This window comes from Penicillium chermesinum, assembly GCF_028974085.1.
Source record: "Penicillium chermesinum strain IBT 19713 chromosome Unknown utg000008l:1.0-1752722.0:1.0-1753981.0, whole genome shotgun sequence".
NCBI lineage: Eukaryota > Fungi > Ascomycota > Eurotiomycetes > Eurotiales > Aspergillaceae > Penicillium > Penicillium chermesinum.
In genome coordinates, this window is record NW_026695318.1 from 1,356,265 (window position 1) to 1,374,188 (window position 17,924).

The 17,924-nt window shown below is 49.7% G+C and overlaps 8 protein-coding genes across 8 annotated transcripts; 4 read left to right on the forward strand and 4 right to left on the reverse strand.

Annotated features, from left to right (window-relative positions):
• Positions 1-334: 334 nt before the first annotated feature.
• On the reverse strand, positions 335-1,168 carry N7468_010314 (uncharacterized protein; the record flags this gene model as incomplete). The annotated part of the gene is made up of 1 exon (XM_058479609.1): positions 335-1,168. The coding sequence occupies one exon, from the start codon at positions 1,166-1,168 to the stop codon at positions 335-337; it is 834 nt and encodes a 277-aa protein (XP_058326177.1).
• Positions 1,169-1,369: 201 nt separating this feature from the next.
• Positions 1,370-1,940, reverse strand: N7468_010315 (cupin domain-containing protein; the record flags this gene model as incomplete). The annotated part of the gene is made up of 2 exons (XM_058479610.1): positions 1,370-1,647; positions 1,682-1,940. The coding sequence occupies 2 exons, from the start codon at positions 1,938-1,940 to the stop codon at positions 1,370-1,372; spliced, it is 537 nt and encodes a 178-aa protein (XP_058326178.1).
• Positions 1,941-2,940: 1,000 nt separating this feature from the next.
• Positions 2,941-3,699, forward strand: N7468_010316 (uncharacterized protein; the record flags this gene model as incomplete). The annotated part of the gene is made up of 1 exon (XM_058479611.1): positions 2,941-3,699. The coding sequence occupies one exon, from the start codon at positions 2,941-2,943 to the stop codon at positions 3,697-3,699; it is 759 nt and encodes a 252-aa protein (XP_058326179.1).
• A 380-nt stretch (positions 3,700-4,079) lies between these two features.
• Positions 4,080-5,688, forward strand: N7468_010317 (uncharacterized protein; the record flags this gene model as incomplete). Its single annotated transcript, XM_058479612.1, has 4 exons — positions 4,080-4,248; positions 4,305-4,408; positions 4,460-4,531; positions 4,603-5,688. 4 exons carry the CDS (start codon positions 4,080-4,082, stop codon positions 5,686-5,688), a joined length of 1,431 nt encoding a protein of 476 aa, XP_058326180.1.
• Positions 5,689-6,128: 440 nt separating this feature from the next.
• On the reverse strand, positions 6,129-6,950 carry N7468_010318 (gluconokinase; the record flags this gene model as incomplete). Its single annotated transcript, XM_058479613.1, has 3 exons — positions 6,129-6,182; positions 6,205-6,582; positions 6,699-6,950. 3 exons carry the CDS (start codon positions 6,948-6,950, stop codon positions 6,129-6,131), a joined length of 684 nt encoding a protein of 227 aa, XP_058326181.1.
• A 1,989-nt stretch (positions 6,951-8,939) lies between these two features.
• N7468_010319 (vacuolar protein sorting-associated protein 26) lies at positions 8,940-10,743 on the forward strand (the record flags this gene model as incomplete). Its single annotated transcript, XM_058479614.1, has 4 exons — positions 8,940-9,716; positions 9,786-9,810; positions 9,911-10,027; positions 10,514-10,743. 4 exons carry the CDS (start codon positions 8,940-8,942, stop codon positions 10,741-10,743), a joined length of 1,149 nt encoding a protein of 382 aa, XP_058326182.1.
• A 694-nt stretch (positions 10,744-11,437) lies between these two features.
• On the reverse strand, positions 11,438-12,095 carry N7468_010320 (E2 ubiquitin-conjugating protein MMS2; the record flags this gene model as incomplete). Its single annotated transcript, XM_058479615.1, has 5 exons — positions 11,438-11,498; positions 11,556-11,635; positions 11,697-11,820; positions 11,879-11,963; positions 12,023-12,095. 5 exons carry the CDS (start codon positions 12,093-12,095, stop codon positions 11,438-11,440), a joined length of 423 nt encoding a protein of 140 aa, XP_058326183.1.
• Positions 12,096-12,501: 406 nt separating this feature from the next.
• On the forward strand, positions 12,502-17,902 carry N7468_010321 (uncharacterized protein; the record flags this gene model as incomplete). Its single annotated transcript, XM_058479616.1, has 7 exons — positions 12,502-12,544; positions 12,753-12,926; positions 12,977-13,183; positions 13,234-13,322; positions 13,376-13,666; positions 13,695-14,042; positions 14,147-17,902. The coding sequence occupies 7 exons, from the start codon at positions 12,502-12,504 to the stop codon at positions 17,900-17,902; spliced, it is 4,908 nt and encodes a 1,635-aa protein (XP_058326184.1).
• Positions 17,903-17,924: the final 22 nt, after the last annotated feature.

Below are 17,924 nucleotides of genomic sequence, written 5' to 3' on the forward strand. Positions count from 1 at the left end.
TTGCTCGATCTATGGACCTCAGATAGAGCTACTAGTACATGGTGTAGGAACGAAAGAAGCAAAAGGTTTTCCTCAAAATCTGCTTGTTGTAGCACCACCGTACATTTGATTGAAATCTAGCACCCGAACACATTATGGCTTTCCCTCATGTAACTCTTCCCGCAACGAATTTGCTTCCTTCCAAGATCTTGCGCCTCCCCGAATTCATTCAGACATAACGACTTTCATCTCTGGAAACTCCGATGGCTGTTGCAATTTACTAAAACTTCGACTTGACGTAAAGAAAGATTTCTGAAGACATCCGCGTTGATGGGTAAAGTATGCCGCATCCTTATTAAGCGGGCTGGAAACCGCGTGTTTGAGCCTGATTCACTTGACGGATTATCGAGTCGGCGGAGGACAGGAAACTCAAGATGGTGTCATCCAGCAATTTCGGGTTTTTGGGATTGCAGGGAATGTTCGAGGTCCATTGACGCATAGTAGGGTGATTGTTCACTGCCTTGACGAATTGCGCAAATTGACAATATTGGGATGGCGCACTGTCGGTGGTAGCGCGCACAAGAGCATCTCGGTTCTGCTTCCAGACTGTCACAAAGTCCAGTGGGGACTGGTTCGGGGTAAAGACATAGTCCGTCCAGTTGAACCAGCATTGAAGGACTGCGGTCATCGAAGGTGGTCCATATTGAGCACAGATGAAACGATACGCGTCGGAAGCACATTGGGCGTTCATGATTTGTGCTTCAACAGCTGGAGAAAGGATGGATAGCAGTACACACATGGCCAGCGAGTCGAGTTCTTTCCATTTTTGAATCTTGAAGTTAGGCACGGTATAGCGCTCGTGGATATGGCGGTTTATGGCTTCGTTGGTGACGGCTGTAGGGTTCACATTGCCATGGCTCGCGATAAAATTGCGGATGACGTCTCGAGAAGGCACAGTTTGCGGAATATTCGGCATTGGGGAAGGGATTTCACCGTTGAGCATTTTCCAAACCGCGCTTCCGCCCCTTTTGGTGGACCAGCGAAGGCGAAAATTCCAGCTTTCGAAGTTGGCCTTGCCAGTGAGCTTGCCCACAAAGTCAGCAACCGCCTTCGGCTCTAGAGCCAATTTTTTCTGCTCCGACTCTCCTGTGTATTCAGGTCCAACAGTGTTTTGAGGCGTGGCTGACATTGATGCGGATGATTGGAGAAGTGAAGTGCTGTGATAGGAAACAAGTTTTAAACAACAACTTCGAAGTATAGGTGGACTTCGCGAATGGCGGTCCTTTTTCCATGGCAGAATTAATAAACACTAGCTGCTACAATTTACGTACTTCAGCAGAAAAGGTACTCCCAATTGGATATGATTTGACAGCATGCTACTTCTGTACTCTCACAGCCTACTTGGCTTGATATCTTCGCTCTGACCAAGGTTTTCTTGAAGTTGACGGTCTCCCACTACCAAAGGCTGGGCATCCTGCAAAACATAGACCATACGAGCCCACTCCGTCTGACTTGGGTTACGCCACGCGTGCATCGTGGCGCGTTGCACTGCGATGTCCCCCCGTTTTAAGAGTCGGGTTTCTCCAGAGTCAAGCAACATCTCAATCTCGCCCTCGAGAACAATTCCGTAATCCAGACTCTGCGTGCGGTGCATCAGGCTAGGAGCACCTGGGGGCAAAGTCTACCACTCGGCAGACTGTACCTCCAGGGCTCACGAGGCCCAGCTGGCCAGATGCCATCTTGTGTTCATGCGCGGTAATGTCACGATCGTTGTTCAGATCTGCAGGAAATTGCGATGTGGTATACATCACGTTGAAATCCATCGAGTTCTTCTCATGTGGACGCCAGGCTCCGGGGCCTTCTGATTGAACGATAGCCTCCCCTTTCTCGTTGTGCCCGGTTATGAAACGGGTCAAGACAGGCAGATTTGACAACTGGGTCGTTTTGCTTGACTTCGCCATTTTGGTTGGGAAATTGAGTGGGAAATCGAATATTTCACTTATTGTCCTGGGCCCCGTTGTGCGATTTCTGCAGTGGGACTAGAAGGCCTATTTATGCCTGCGGGGTTCATGCAGCGTCGAGTCGAGCCTTTTCTTTGTAGTAGGTCATCTGATCTGCATGCGATTCACGTTTGAACTCGCGAGACACTAGCTTGTAGGGCAGGCCTATATAGCCCAGGGCTTGACCGCAACTCGAAGCAAAAGCAAGCTCCTTGCATCGATCTTCAAGGGTATGGGAAATATTCGTGAGTCCTCTACCGGGTCCTTCCAGAGTTTGAATATCCTTAACAAATCTAGCTGGTGGAGGTCGATTTGAAGAACTTCAGGTTGCACAAGCGATTAAGTCAAGAGCTGGGGTCCTTATCTCAGCTGCGCTGACTCATTGGAGTAAAGAGACCGCATGCTGGAATTATTAGGCTATCATGGGTTGGTATTAATCTGCGTTCACATCGCACCGACAACGGTACGTCTGAAATGAATCCCTCCTGCCGGGTGACGGTCGGAAGCATCAGCCATTTGAAGACTGCGCCTGCCGCGTAAGCTTTACCGGAAATAATTTTAGCCAAGAGACACACTTGGCTTCAAAAAAAAAAACAGGTCATGGACACAATGGCGTTAGGTCCTGTCCAATCGAACTTCGTGATAACTAGACAGTGGGTGCGGATCTTCACGCTAAGAGATTAGCTGCAGGACAAGCTTCGACATCCAGCCTCAGCCTCGTCAGCACTTTGGCACGTGTTTATTGAAGCGCTCTCTCTCGCTTGGGACTAGAATCTCTAACTGCGCTTGGTATTCAGGCAGGCCCAGATCCAAATTTACATCCTGCCATGGCGTCGAGCTGATGGCTGGTTTCCAATGACTTAAATATAGCCACTAGGCCCAGGTCGCAGAATTTTGCAGTCCACATTAGGCCTCATTTGTGTCTTATCTTCCCACGTATCTTCTTTTTTTCTTCTCCAGAATGACCATTCCTCATTACGGCGTTTGGGCTTGCACACCTACGAGCTACGAGGCTCAAACCCCTAAGCAAGACCCAAAGTCTCCGCACATCTATCTCCATTTCACGGATGAATCCTCTGGCACATCGAGCAGGAAACTCGAGGCCGCTATTAATGTCAAGTCCACCGGCAAAGACAGTCGTCTGGTGTTCTGGGTGACCCGTAACTTCAGCAACCCCATCACTGAGCAGCTGTCCGAGCTTGAACTTGGCTTTCATCTTGCATCCTCGCCAGGTTCGAGTGACACAAACTACGAGAGCTACGGTAGTCACAACCATGGTCACCACAGTCACCACGCTAGCCGTCATCACCATGAGCGCCATCAGCAGTCTAGACTACAAGGCCTCGACTATATTCGGACCCCGGGCCTCGTTGACATCAAGTCCGGTCAGGTACTTCCTGCCGATGCTTCAGGTCCAAACAATGACATACTCGACAAATTGGAACCTATTCTACAAGACGCAATCAGGCAGAAGGCTACAGCTTTTATATGGGGTTCTTCGTATGGATCTGGCATCCATGACATTCACATGAACCAGGGTAGTAAGCCTAGCTTCTCTAATGGAATTTACGAGGATGGCGCGCTGTTTTTCAAATTCCCCGATGGCCATTGGGAGGCTGTCTTCCTCGCCTTTGCATCGCAGAGGATTCCAACTAATGACGAGGGCGAGTATGAGGAGAACAGCCAGTCCTTGGCTTCCATCCTAGGTCAGGACGCATAGATAGAGCTTGAAAATAAGAAGGATCTGATAGTACTAAAACAGAATTCAACTTTACTTGGATTTCGCAAAGTTTCCTGGGTAAAAGATACAAACAGCCTGCACCGACAAGTCCCGTGTTCTTAAAATCCCAACCCTTTGAAGATTGTCTCCAAAATCTCACATCTTCTTAAAAAAACCTGCGGAGATGAGCTCTCTGGAGGGCCTGGAGGGGACGATAAATGATAACTCGGCATGCGGGGGACATCACGTGGCTATCATCGGTTACCGTCGGCGCAACTGAAAGCACTTCGACAAGATAAAGTCCACCCCGCAGATGGGATTATCTTGCTCCTTTCGCAATTCAAGCCTTTCTCTTTGCTTGCTGGAGTTGTACTATCATCATGAGCTTCATGCGTAGCGGGGGAACTGTTCCTCGGATGATGCGTCCCTACCGAGCCTCCAGTCTTCTCCGCATTCGCAGCCCCATTACTCCCGTCTCAAACCGAGGGTTCCATGCAATTTCGTCTCTCCTGGGTACAAAGTCGCAGATTCTAAAAGATGTCGGAGAAGGTGAGCTTTGGGTCTGAAGAGGCATGCATAGAGTGTTTGTCGCTAACGGACCTTAGGTATCACCGAGGTTCAGATTATACAGTGGTACGTCGAGGAGGGAGCACACATTGAGGAATGGAAGCCATTATGCCAATATCAGTCAGATAAAGCAGTTGATGATGTGAGATCTTGCCATGGCATTTATTGTGACGCAGTTAATTGACGGGCTCAGATTACATCTCGATATGAGGGAGTGATCAAGAAACTACATTTCGAAGCTGACGATACTGTTCCCACCGGCCAAGTAAGTCTTCGCAGACGAGAAGAAAAGAAAGGAAAAAAAAAACATACCAAAATAGTGCTAACATTGAGTAGGCGCTTTGCGAGATCGAAGTTGAGGACGGCAAATATCCTGACGATCACGCTCCTTCGCCCCAAGCAGAGCCGGCGCAAACTGAGCCTGCTGCCGAGGCTGCAACTGTGGAAGCAATCCATGCAGCCGAGCAAGGAGAGACCACACACCAAGAAGCTCCTTCAGAAGTCCCGAAATCAAAACATGCATCCCTCGCTACACCGGCTGTCAGGGGACTACTCAAGACTCACGACATCGATATCCTCAGTATCAATGGAACCGGCAAAGAAGGGCGTGTGCTGAAAGAGGACGTCTTGAAATATGTGGAAGCAAGGAAATCTTCCTCCGAATCACCTTCCTCCACAACCTCAGTTGTATCAAAAACTCCAGACACCCGACAGGCTGAGACTGAAGCCAAGCTCACTCCCATCCAATCCGCCATGTTCAAAACCATGACCAGGTCTCTACAAACACCACATCTTCTTTATGCCGACGAACTCAAAGTCAACGACATTTCATCCATCCGCAAAAAGCTGCTCAGCGATGCCCGGGACCCCAAGAAAATTACATTCTTGCCTTTCGTCGTGAAAGCCGTCTCACTCGCCCTTGACGAGTTCCCCATTCTCAACGCCCGCGTCGATACTAGCACCCCGGATAAGCCCAAGCTAATAATGCGCGCTAAGCACAATATCGGCATTGCTATGGATACACCGAGCGGGCTTGTCGTGCCGAACATCAAAGACGTTGCTAGCCGATCAATCTTCGACATTGCGGCTGAGATCGCCCGCCTTAGTGCCCTAGGAAAGAGTGGCAAATTGACACCGGCTGACCTGAGCGGAGGCACCATCACCGTATCAAATATCGGTAATATCGGTGGGACATATGTGGCACCAGTTATTGTCCCCACAGAAGTGGCCATTCTGGGCGTGGGCCGAACCAGGATTGTTCCTGTCTTTGATGAAGACGGGCAGGTTGCGAAGGGAGAGCTAGTCAATTTCAGCTGGAGTGCGGATCACAGGGTCATTGATGGGGCTACTATGGCGCGCATGGGTAATCGGGTACGAGAGTTTATTGAATCGCCCGAGTTGATGCTCCTGAACCTGAGATAGACATCAAAAAGGCGGACATAAGATGGCCATGATAATATCTTGAATGAATGCATATTCAACGCAACTAGAGTTTTCGCTTACAGTGGGAAATAATGCAAAATTTATATCGGCAAGGCACCGTAGGATTGACCAAATCTGCTATGCTGTTTGCCCCGAATCACGGGGGTATCAAAACAAACGCGCCCTTGAGGCTTCTTGTAATCACGAGGCAAAAATGCAGTTAAACCAAATACGCAAAACCAGAAGCAAAGCGCTAGTGTGTCCGACATGGGCACATAGTTACGGGAAATCACCGATTACTCAACCAGCCAATCCGGTGTAAAAAAATCACCCAAAAAGAAAAAAAAAGAAAAAAAGAAAGAACAAGAAGAACCCCTAAGACACCAAACAGATGAAACCCGAAACCTATTATGCAAACGCCCCTAACCTGGAAAGTCTAATTACTGGTACTCGGCCAACTTCGCAGCCACAGCATCCAGCACACTTTTCTGAACCTGCTCTGGGGGGGCCCTCGACATCGATTGTGATGGCATCCCACTCGTCCCTCGGCTCTTCCAGCGCCGCCAACTGAGACTGCACCATGTCGCTCTTCATGTAGTGTGCTTGGCGCCGAGTGACACGCTGCATGAGCGCGGCCTCTGTCAGCTTCAGGTAGACGAAGTGGATCTGAACGAGAGGCGAGCCGTAGGCCGCAACGCGCATGACGTCGCGGTATTTCTTCTTTAGGGCGGAGCAGGCGACCACGACGCCGGCTGGGGGGTGGAAGTCATTTCTTTCAGCAGGCGAGAGGGCGTCTATGGCGGCTTGGCGGAGGGAGATCAGCCAGTCCCAGCGGTCTGCGTCGGTCAGGGGGATTCCGTTGCTCATTTTGTCTTTGTTGGCTTTGGGGTGGTACTGTTGCGAGGATTGGTGTTAGTTTCCTTTCTTTTTCCCTGTTTTTCTTCTGAGCTGCCATTCCCTCCGATAGGTGGGAATGGGCCCTGGGCTTGTAATTCGTAGGGCTGACTTACATCATCGCCCTCTAGAAATGGCAGATCGAGCTCTTTGCGAATGGCTTGGCCTACTGTGCTCTTGCCGCAGCCCGCGGGGCCGGTCACTACCCAGATGTGCTGAATAGGGCCGCCGGGTTTCTCTGGGGCCAATTCGGTGGTCACGGAGGCTCCGTTTTGCTGCATGCTGGACAGATGCGCTTTGCTAGAGATAGCAGATGCCGCGGTTACGGATGTGGCCGGAGGTTGAGGTGGCTGCCCAGCGGAAAGCATGTTGGAAAGAGGACGGCGGAGAGGCTTTCAAAGGATAAGAGAGCAATTGGCGATTTCAGGAAAATTGGCCGGTGGAAGGACCGGAAGTTGCCTGGATGACGGAGTAGATCCACGGAACCGGGGTACTGTATAGGCAGGGGTATAGGCTGTACACAGGCGTGCTGTTTGGGGAAGTTTTATGGTTTACTTTCTTTTGGGCTGAGGCCAGGTTTAGTAGTCCGGAAGAAGGGAGAAGAAGAGAGTCGCGCGACAGCGGCGAACCCTACTTATTTCAGGGACAAGTATGACGGTGGAGTCGGCGAGAAATGAAGAAAGCAGAAGCCGAGTGGGGGGAAAATTGGTACAATCGAGCGCTGTGGCGACTCTGATTGGACGAAGAAAGGCAGATTCATTACCCGAAGGGTTGTGCGGGATGAACAGATCGATCCACGTCCCCCCGGGGTACTTTGACGCAACTCGTTTTTTTACCGTCTTAATGGGCCAAGGCATGAACGGGCACGTTAGCCCCCATCCACTGCCCGGGTGAGGCTTGCTGACTATTGGTATATCAGCTTATTCGAATGATCCTTGGGTGACATGGAATGATGTCACTGTAATCAATTACTTGTCCTTTGTCTGGGAGTTTCGATGGTAATGAACCCCCACGCTAGCAGACACCGCCAGTTTGGAACGTTTCCACCGGCGGTGGGTCACCTTTGAAGGCACAAACACAGCGACTCTGTGCAGATTTCATGAGCACAAGCGTACTGATAACTGGGCAGGTATTGGAATAAACTTAAGCTAGTTGACGTGGAAAGCAAACATTGCCCTCGGGCAGTCATCGTCCGATTACCACCTATATCGCGGTCGACATATTGCCATATGCACTGGCAAGCGGTCAGACCAAAGTTGAGTACAGCACCCCAAAAAGCAAATGTACATAGTCACAGCCGCTGCATTTAGCTTCGGCTAGCTCGGGATAACAGAAATGCCCCCAAAGTATGCCGGCTACGGACCGCATAGAAAGGCGGCAGGGTTTTCCCTCCCCTCGGACTCGCCTATGGAAGTCTAAAAGTCCGGGGAAGCAGGGAAGCGGGGTTCAACCAGCTTAGGGTATGCGGATAACCTCGTGCGGATCTGAGAGATCAAGCAAATACCTTGAATGACTTAGCGCTGCTTCTTCTGACAGCATCTCAGGAAGCAGAATCCGTCCTCCGCCAGAGTCAGATAAAGAGATAGATAGACAGGAGCAGGCCGTTCTTTCTTTTCGGCAAGACGCCCACACTGTTAGTATTCTAAATATCAATGACTCTGGCCGTAAGAACCTTTTTTGTGGCTCATTGATACAAGGATCGAAGTTGGTACTATTTGTGGTGCTGATGGCTTTCGAAGTTTTCGAGGGGGTGCACTGTTTCATGGGATATACATCAATGAATTCGGGAGTTGTCTCAAGCTGGGAATCATCTCCCGATTTTCAGCCCAGAAGGCATTGAGGATAATTGTTAGTTCTTGAATGAGTAGACACGATCTGCTTTGGGAGAGATATTGCCCTAGTCCGTGCAGATCGTCTCGAGAAGTTGAAGCATGAGTCTGACTTGCCACGCTTCTATTCTCACAGGCAAACTAGGATTACATGGTCAATCTATTCAAGCAGCTACGTATCGCACACTATTACTTTCTGATGGGTATGTCCCAATGACCTAGCCGCAATCGCTATGGATTGGGCAAGGGTCCACGGTCGCGCGACCTGGCGATCGTGTTCTCTTTGAACAGCAACCTTTCCAACCCCCAAATATTGATTCCATGGGTATGCGGCTTTCGTAGAGTAATATGGCCAAAATCTCTCCTCAAGCCCTCTCTCAAGGAAACTTAAGCGTCGATAGCTGTATTTCGACATACCTTTTCGTAGTTAGCTGTCTCTGGGGCGCGCCGGTGGGATCTTATGTAATCGGCAAGGCCACGTTCTCGATCTCCGCGTGAGCTCCAAAGCACATCTCTCTCCCCCACACCATGGCGTCCCTCTTCTTCTCTACCCCAGTCGATATCGACATTGTCCTTGATGATCTCGATGACCGTCAAACCGTCGATGTCAAGCTTGACAAGGGCCGGCGCGAGCGCGTGCCCCTTTATATGGATGGTGAATCCGTGAAGGGTGCTGTGACGATCCGGCCCAAGGATGGCAAGCGATTGGAGCATACAGGCATTAAGGTGCAATTTATTGGCTCAATTGGTACGTCTGACATTCGATCTCCATGGGGTCTTCTCCCGAGATCCCGCCGTCGTCCAAGTCGACCTAGGGCTTACCAGGCTCCAGAGATGTTCTACGATCGAGGCAACCACTATGAATTTCTATCGCTCGTCCAAGAACTGGCCGCACCCGGCGAGCTCCTCCACCCTCAAACCTTCCCGTTCCATTTCAAAAACGTCGAGAAACAGTATGAATCATACAATGGCATCAATGTCAAACTCCGCTACTTCGTCCGGGTAACCGTCTCCCGGCGCATGGCCGACGTCATTCGCGAGAAGGACCTCTGGGTTTACTCATACCGCATGCCTCCAGATGCCAATGCGCCGATCAAGATGGACGTGGGTATTGAGGACTGCCTGCATATTGAGTTTGAATACTCGAAATCCAAGTACCACCTCAAAGACGTCATCGTTGGTCGCATTTACTTCTTGCTTGTGCGATTGAAAATCAAGCACATGGAACTGTCAATCATACGCCGGGAAAGTACCGGGTCTCCGCCAAATCAATATAACGAAAGTGAGACTCTGGTTCGTTTTGAGGTACGCATCATGCACCGCTGATCTTAAGCTCTCAGTATGATAAGAAAAACGTCGCTAACATTGTTGTAGATTATGGATGGCTCACCTTCTAGAGGTTAGTTTCTGCATTCAGGGTCCCTCGGACTCCACCTCCAAGAAGCTATTCTGGGGCATTGATACAAAGGGGAATGTTCAGCATACTGATTGAAAAATAGGTGAAACAATCCCCATCCGTCTCTTCCTTGGTGGATTTGACTTGACTCCAACATTCCGCGACGTGAACAAGAAGTATTCGACACGGTACTACCTCAGCCTGGTGCTGATAGATGAAGGTTAGTCACTACTTTCCCACCCTGCATATGCATACAAGACTCGGTCCGATCCGCGGCGGCAATTTTATATGGTGTCCAATCACACCAGGGGGGGCATCTGGCTGCGTGTGACAATTTGTGACACCGTGGATTAACACCACGTCCATGCCGAATCCGGAAAGAAGGTCAGATTCTATACCTTTGGTTCATGGAGGATCCTTATCCGATCCCTACCATGATACTATCTGTCTAGTTTCTCTTCCTTCTTCCCCTTCGACTTGATGGTGTGTGCCTCGTCGGTGTAAGGCTGGTGTGTGGTCTACAAGTCTTGTTACATAGCCGGTCGGCTTTTGGAACCAAAATACTCGGCCCGTGTAATCCACAGCGGTTTTACCCCCACACTAAACCGTACTGGGAGTTCGGCTTTTCTCCACGGATGAACCATGACATCGAATGCAAAACAAGTTCTTTCTTGGTATGCTTGACCGCTAACCATACATCATATAGATGCCCGACGTTACTTTAAACAGTCTGAAATCCTTCTCCACCGACAAGCACCCGAGATTGCCGCCACACCGCAGATTGCACAGCAACAACAAATTCAACAGCAACAACTTCTTGCCCAGAATCAGCAGGCGCTTCCACCGGGTTCTGCGACTGCTGGACCAGGGCGGGAGGTTAATCGCCAGCCGCAGCCTCCTACCAACCCGCCTGTTCCAGAGCCCGCGGCGGCATGATTTCCTTTTGCCAGCGGTCAATCCTTCAGCAAGAGCAAAAGGAACAGAATGCTTTTTTTAGACCACTTGCTTCACATAATACCCACGTCACTTACGCACAAGATTCGCATCCTACCTATCCAGCCAGTCACACAACGATATCACTCTCTAGTCTACCGATGTCGCTCTATCATACCTCAACCCAAGGGTTCTTCTTGATACAAGCAGTAACTTCCTTGATAGCGATATTCCATAGGCAGCGTCTCCGCTGCCTACTTGCCCTCGTGGCTTAATGACTTGGGCAAGCTACTTGTAATATACTCTACCAGTAGGCATGAGCTCAAGTTCTTCAAGTCCTGTATGTTCAAGTCCGTTTATTCGTTTTTAGCACACTTCACTATGAGTGTTCATTAATAAAACCGGGTCTTCAGAAAAGACTGAGAGTATCCCGGCCAGTCTACAATCAATAAGTTACTAGCAGGCACAAGAAGGGGCCATTCTGCGGAATTGCAAGGCAGGACCTATGAATCCCGGGCTAAGAACTCGCCAGAGCACCAAAGGACGGGAATAGATTGGACTTTCAACAAATCCGCGCCATGCTGATATGCAGATAAGAGAAAACTGTACATGCTCTAAGAAATCGTAGCAAGGAAAACAGGTAGACGTGTTCACGGTTCTCCCGGTTCATGAGGGTCCTATCGATAAAACTCGACTTTTAGAACGTCGAGCCTTCAGGTGGCTGGGGGAGCTTCTTGTGCTGCGGAAGGGCCATATATCTAGAGACGTTTGTCAGATTTCATGATCTTGTTTCCCACCGCGGGGCATGCGCTTACCGGCGAAGCTCGATCAGAACGGTCTCCATTGTATAATCGCGCTTCCATTGGGCGAGACAGGGAAGTTTGGTGGGATCAACCTGAGACGAAAATTCTGTTAAATTCTTTCGATATATATGGAGTAGTGCCTTTCTTCCGTACCTTTCCTGACCGCTGGTCCACACATGGAATGTTGACTCGGGAGATAAATTGGATAGTGGGAGGGTTGTCAGGATAGTCGGGACCACAGTGGATATTAACGCTGTATATCCGGTTCTCATGGACGCTCTATCGGAAAGTCTGGATCAGTAACAGGCACGCGACTGGTATGTGCGGGGCGATACGGACATGGGGGGGGACCGAGGATTGTGCCATTCCAGTTGCTCATCATCAGATCCTCGCCATCAGCAAGACCGTAGGAGCAGGATTCTGTTGTAGCGATAAGAATTAGCATGGCCTTTAGATCAACAGAGGGAAGGTTCCCTTACCTGCGCCCAATCCTTTCTCTCCCTTCTCTAGCTCTTCGAGCAGCCGAAAGTTTCGAGGTACCTTGGCAGCCATTTTTGACGGTGATCGGAACAATCGAAACAAAGCCCCAAGTGGCAGGTTAGTGGTGAGGGCGAAGTAGTGACATTAGGATGAATGGAGGGGTACGGTACTCACTGCAGCGGCAGCAAAGAGCATCACGTGTGATAAGGTCTTATCGAGGAATCTTGGCGCTTGGAGATGCCACGGGGGATTTGTTGACAGACTTTCACTCCTGATCTCAGAGTTCACGGCAAAATACAGGATTAGGGACATCAGACAGAGCTTATGTCCATGCCCTGTGTGGCCCAATATCATTTGTGATCAGTCTCGCAATTATTGGAGAACAAAGGCTTAAGGAGCTCCCCGGGTTTTCCACGGATCCGGCTTTTGGAGATCCATTACCGTTGGCCATGCTTTAATGCATCCATAAGACCGGAATATGTCGTCTCAATTTCTACAGACGGAGCTGGCCAATCTCATTCGTGAGTCTGGCCGCAAGCATTCCGACTTACGACATGTGAGTTGAGACCTGGAACGAATCCCTTAGAGTCATAATGCTAACGTGGTCCAGGCCGCCGAGCAGTCGCTGAACGAGCTCAAGGCATTGCCCTCAACCTCCGAGGCTCAAATAGCAGCAGGTATGTAGCTTATGCTAAACATTTCACGCCTTTTTCCTAACTGGTTATCTAGACCTGGTCCGAAAACCTACATTTGTGGAGCCATTCACCATTGCATGTCATACTCGCCATGCGAAACTCGCAGGCATCGGTGTGATATGCCTGCAAAGATTAATTGCATCCAGGGCCCTTCCTTCTCATCGCCTGAAGGACGTCCTTGCTGGCTTGCGCGAGACGACAAATCTAAGTATGTCTTGTCAACGAACGTGGTAGTTCTGGCCTGCTGATCATGAATAGGTCTTGATATCCAATTGAAGATCTTGCAATCTTTGCCCTCATTACTGCAATTCTACTCAGATGAGCTGAGTGGTAGTCTACTCGCGAATACTCTAGAGATCTGCGCAACCTTGCAAGCCAGCAAAACCATTGCTGTTAGCAGCACAGCGGCAGCCACACTCCAACAACTGGTGGTGTCGACTTTTGAGAGAGTGGCGAATGAAGACAGTAAGTGATTATTTACTCAGATATGAAGAGCAATGCTAACTCATTACCAGAGCTTCCCAGCGATGCCAAGTCCACTAGTACTGTTAAAGTGGATGGTCGGTTTGTACAAGTAGGCCAATTCGCTTTTGATGCGCTACAGGTATTTCCCGCCTCCGTGACACTTGCATCATTTATATTGACTTCTTTTGCAAGGTCCTGGGTGATCTTTGCCGCCTCGTCGACGGAGAGCAGCTACAGTTTCTCTCCACAAGAACTCTGGCCCGTCCATTTGTCTTGGAACTCATAGAAAGCATTATACTGAACAGTGGCCGCCTCTTCGTGGACCATCCCGAATTATCACAAGTCTTAAGAACTCGCTTGATTCCTTTATCAATACGCTGCCTGTCAGAAAGAAACTCTTTTTCCCAGACAGTTCGAGTCGCAAGAATCTTGCTTCTGCTCTTGAAGCGTCACATGTCTCTTTTAACCACAGAATGTGAAATGGTGCTGGGTCTTCTCACGCATCTGCTAGAGCCTGATGGAACAGCGCCCTGGAAACGTGTCTTGTGTATGGAGTTGTTCCGGGGTCTATTTGCTGAGCCGGGGAGTTGTACGTCAGATCTACTCGCTCTACGACGCACAAGAAGGCCGGAAGAACATTCTTCGCGATTACATGGGCTCACTTGTCAAACTCGCTTCTGAGAAGCCCTCGTTGATTGGTATGAGTAACCAGTCAACCATCCCGACCCGCGCGGAACACTCGCGAACTTTGACGGATGAGCAACTGGCCCTTGAGGCTGGCGGTGTGGTTGGTGTCATCGGCTCCTCTGTCCCACCATCCGAAATTAAGGTCCCAGGCATTAGTAGCCAGTGGAGTGTGGTTCGAACACCGTATATCGAACTGCTCGATAAATCGGAACCGCCCTTCCCCCTGAAACCTACATTTACGCTCTTGTGCTCAATTGCATAGGCAGTTTTGCTGAGGGACTCGCCAAGTTTATTCTTCCTCTGACAGTTCCAGATATAAAGTCGAAACGTAGGAACCGGTTAGGGAATTCTGAGGGTCTCGATTCTGCTCGTCCCTCCCAAGACGTCCAGTCTGCAGATGCAGCGCGAGTGCAAGCAATATCTTCCTCGGCAAAGTCACCTGTTCCTATCAATCCTCTTGAACTCAAATCGCACATCCAGTACTCTGCGATCGAGTCATGCGCTGGCATTATCGAAAATTGCTGGCATGCTGTTCTTGCCACATGTTCTACTTTCTTGCATGCTTCTCTCGATGACGAATTTTATCATAACCTCGTCCGATCATTCCAAAAACTCGCTCATACAGCGGGCCTTCTTAGACTCACTGTTCCCCGGGATGCATTCCTGACGACCCTTGGAAAGGCAGCCATGCCAATCGATATGAGTACATCTGCGTCTGGGCCATCCGCAAATCTCCAGGGTAACGAGACCCCTCAAAAGAAACGCAAGAGCTCGGATTTACCCCGCACCAATTCAATGCCAGTTGATGGTTCAAGTTCACCGGTCTCTGAGGCGCCTAACGTATCGTTGAGTACGAGGAATCTGCTCTGTCTACGAGCCTTGATTAACTTGGGTATCGCACTGGGCCCCATCTTAGACCAGCCGGCCTGGTCTATTTTGCTCGAAACGTTGCAATATACTGGGCTGGTGATTGGCGTATCATCCAGTTCAATAATCAAGTCAGCCAACGCGTATGCAGAAAACCCGGCCTCTTACGGGAATGATGTCCCAATGGCCAACATGGGCACAGAAGTCATCGCCGTACAAGCCGCCTCCAGTAAAATGTTTGAGAGCACGAGCGACTATCCTATCGACTGCTTTAAGGGTATATTGCTAGCATTGCTGAATCTTTCGTCATTCACTTCGCCAGATTATCAGCACGAACCCCCCGATGTATCTGATACTCCTCGCTCCCCTCAGTCATTTCGAAGACCCGGCCATTTGCACCAGAATGCGCGGAGGGTTTCAAGTACAGTGGGCAAGTCAAGAGTACAGGATGAAGAGCTCAAATTTGTCCTTTCTAAGGGTAATGAGCTAGCAAACGCCAATCTCTCGAGGCTGTCGTCTTTGGAAGAGGCGGATAACGAGGCTTGGGGACTTCTAACTCGAAGTTTGATTGGAGTATCTGCAAATACTACAATCAGCCCCAACCTCAGATTACAAGCTAGTAGTATCCTGAACTCTTTGGTTTTCTTGACGATGAAACCAAGAGAGGGCGACAGCGAAGAGATGCAGAATAAGGTTCAAACAAGAAACTTGCAAACTCTGAAAGACCAAGTTGTTTCTATCTACTCGTCAGATCAAATCTCGTCCATGTCCCTCCCAACAACAGTGGTTGAGATACATGAGCAAAGTTTGGAATGTCTTCAAAATATTCTAGAGCAATATGCGGAAACGTTCAAAGATGGATGGGCTCTTTCCTTTGACCTGATCTCTGGAGTTTTCCCAGGGATTGCGAAGGCTGAAGCAGGAGACAAACTCACTACTCCTACCGAGCGTAGAAGCTCTGGACTTCCGGCTGGGCCACGACTCGTTCGAGCAGCGTATAAGTCGCTACATCTTGTGACCTCTGATTTCTTGTCTCTCCTCCCGGCGCCGTGTCTCTTGAGCCTGGTGAACTCCTTTTCAAGCTTTGCTTCCCAGATTCAGGACTTCAACATTTCACTCACCACAACCTCGTTCTTCTGGACCGTCTCTGATTTTCTTCAGGGTCAGATAGAGAGGTTTTCGATTGAGAGTCACGTTGATGCTTCAGTTAGTGAAGAGCATCTGAGCCAACTCGCTTGTGATCAAGATTTGTCCGTTTCTAGGAATTCCCTTTGGTTGCTACTGCTTCTGCGCAGCGTTGATATTGCAACAGACCCTCGATCTGAAATTCGAAACAGTGCGATTCAAACATTGCTCAGAATCTTCGATGCATATGGGCAGCAACTTTCTCCTAAGGCATGGCGACTGTGCTTGAATCGAGTATTGTTCCTCATGGTTGAAAGGATCGATAAAGCTGTTCAAACCCCGATGAGCAGTGGCGGTGACCCCAAAGCATGGATTGAGACGGCTGTTGTTACGATCAAGGGAGTATCTAATCTGATCAACAATTTCTTCGACGCTATCGTCAGCGATGACGATTTTGATCAGTCCTGGGCTCGATTTCTCAAACATCTCCAACACTTTGTAGGCCTGCATGTGCTGGAATACAGCGAGGCCACCTTTTCGAGCTTGTCGGCCATTCTTGCTCTGGTGCAGATCCCTACTAGCCTCAGCAAGGGTGCACGCCAATGTTCTTGGGACTTGTGGGCAAATGGTCTCCCGACTCCCAGTGAGTCGCAGCTTGACCTTGAGAAGCCGAACCAGGACGCTGCATTGGCCTACCTAAAATCGTTCCAGCAGATCTATCGCCTGTACAAAGACCACTTGGCTGCAGAGGATATCGAAAGGGTTCTTCAACATCTACGCCTCCTGGTATGGAACTCCGTGTCGCCGCCCTATTCTTCAGACCTTGATCGTCCGTCTCCTGTACAAGCTTTGGTTCTTGATTGTATTCGAAGTCTTTGCCTAGAGAACGAAGCATCCCAGGCATCCATTATCCTATGTCTAGCAGATTTATCTGCCTCAGCCCTCACTCGATGGGGCCCCGGATATGACTCGAGAAAGCCGGCCTTCGTTGCTTTCTCTAAAGACACTACTGATCTCATCAGCTGGTACATTGGCGAGATTGGCATCAAGCAAGATCTCTTCACCGATGGTACTCTCACAACAGTGCTTGATCGCCTTGGTGTCCCCATGGCTGAAAAATACACCTGGAAAGGAAAGGACCGGGAGCCATACATTTGGCAGAAATCTACGACTGCATCCTTGGATCTACTACAAGCAGCAGTTCCCTTCGGTGAGAAGCAGTACAGCAATGCCAAAGATTCGGAGATTGCGAGATTCTGGCAATGCGTTGTTGATATTACCCACAGCATTGTCTCTGCCCATGGTTTCCAAACCCAGCAACTGTCTAATACTCGAATTCTTGCCGATGAAGCTTTTGACATCACAGCCTTCAATCGTCTAAAGGCACTGATACTCCCATCGCTCGGGGCGTCTGTGATCCCAGCTTCGATCCGTCGCGATTTTGCATGTGCACTGTTCCACTCCTCGTTCATATATCCACTCCAAAGGCTCGATCTTCCAAATGTCCCAATTGAGCAAGATCCTCTACATGACTTCTACAAGATCCGACCCGGTCGTACTTTTGACCCGCCTCCAACTCTTCGACCGCGGATGGCCTACGCTGCTGTTGACACATTAGTCCAGCTCGCAGCTACTACAGGCCCGGATACTTCTTCTCCCGAAAACTGGGCTGCTCTGGCGCAGTCTGTTTCTCCATACCTTCTACTCCGCTGCTCCATATCACTGAAAAGCTTTATCGCCGATCAACCTCTCCGTGGCTTAATGCCCCAGCCAACTTTAGCACGCAAGTCGTTGCTTCACCTTCTCACTCATATGGTCGAGCTCAAGAGCGATCCGTCGGCAATACCGGATCCTCCTATCGTTAGAACCATGGTTTCAACTACGAGCTCAAGCAATGCTTCGTCTCATTATCGAAAGCACCTAGAATGGTTGTATCCGATTGCTGTCAAAGCGATCCAGATCGCGGGTAAGGAACATGACGATGGGCTAGTCCTCCAAGCTCTAGGGAAGGTGATGGATAGTATCGGCGGCTCCCGGTGAACTGAATTTGGCCAACACACTT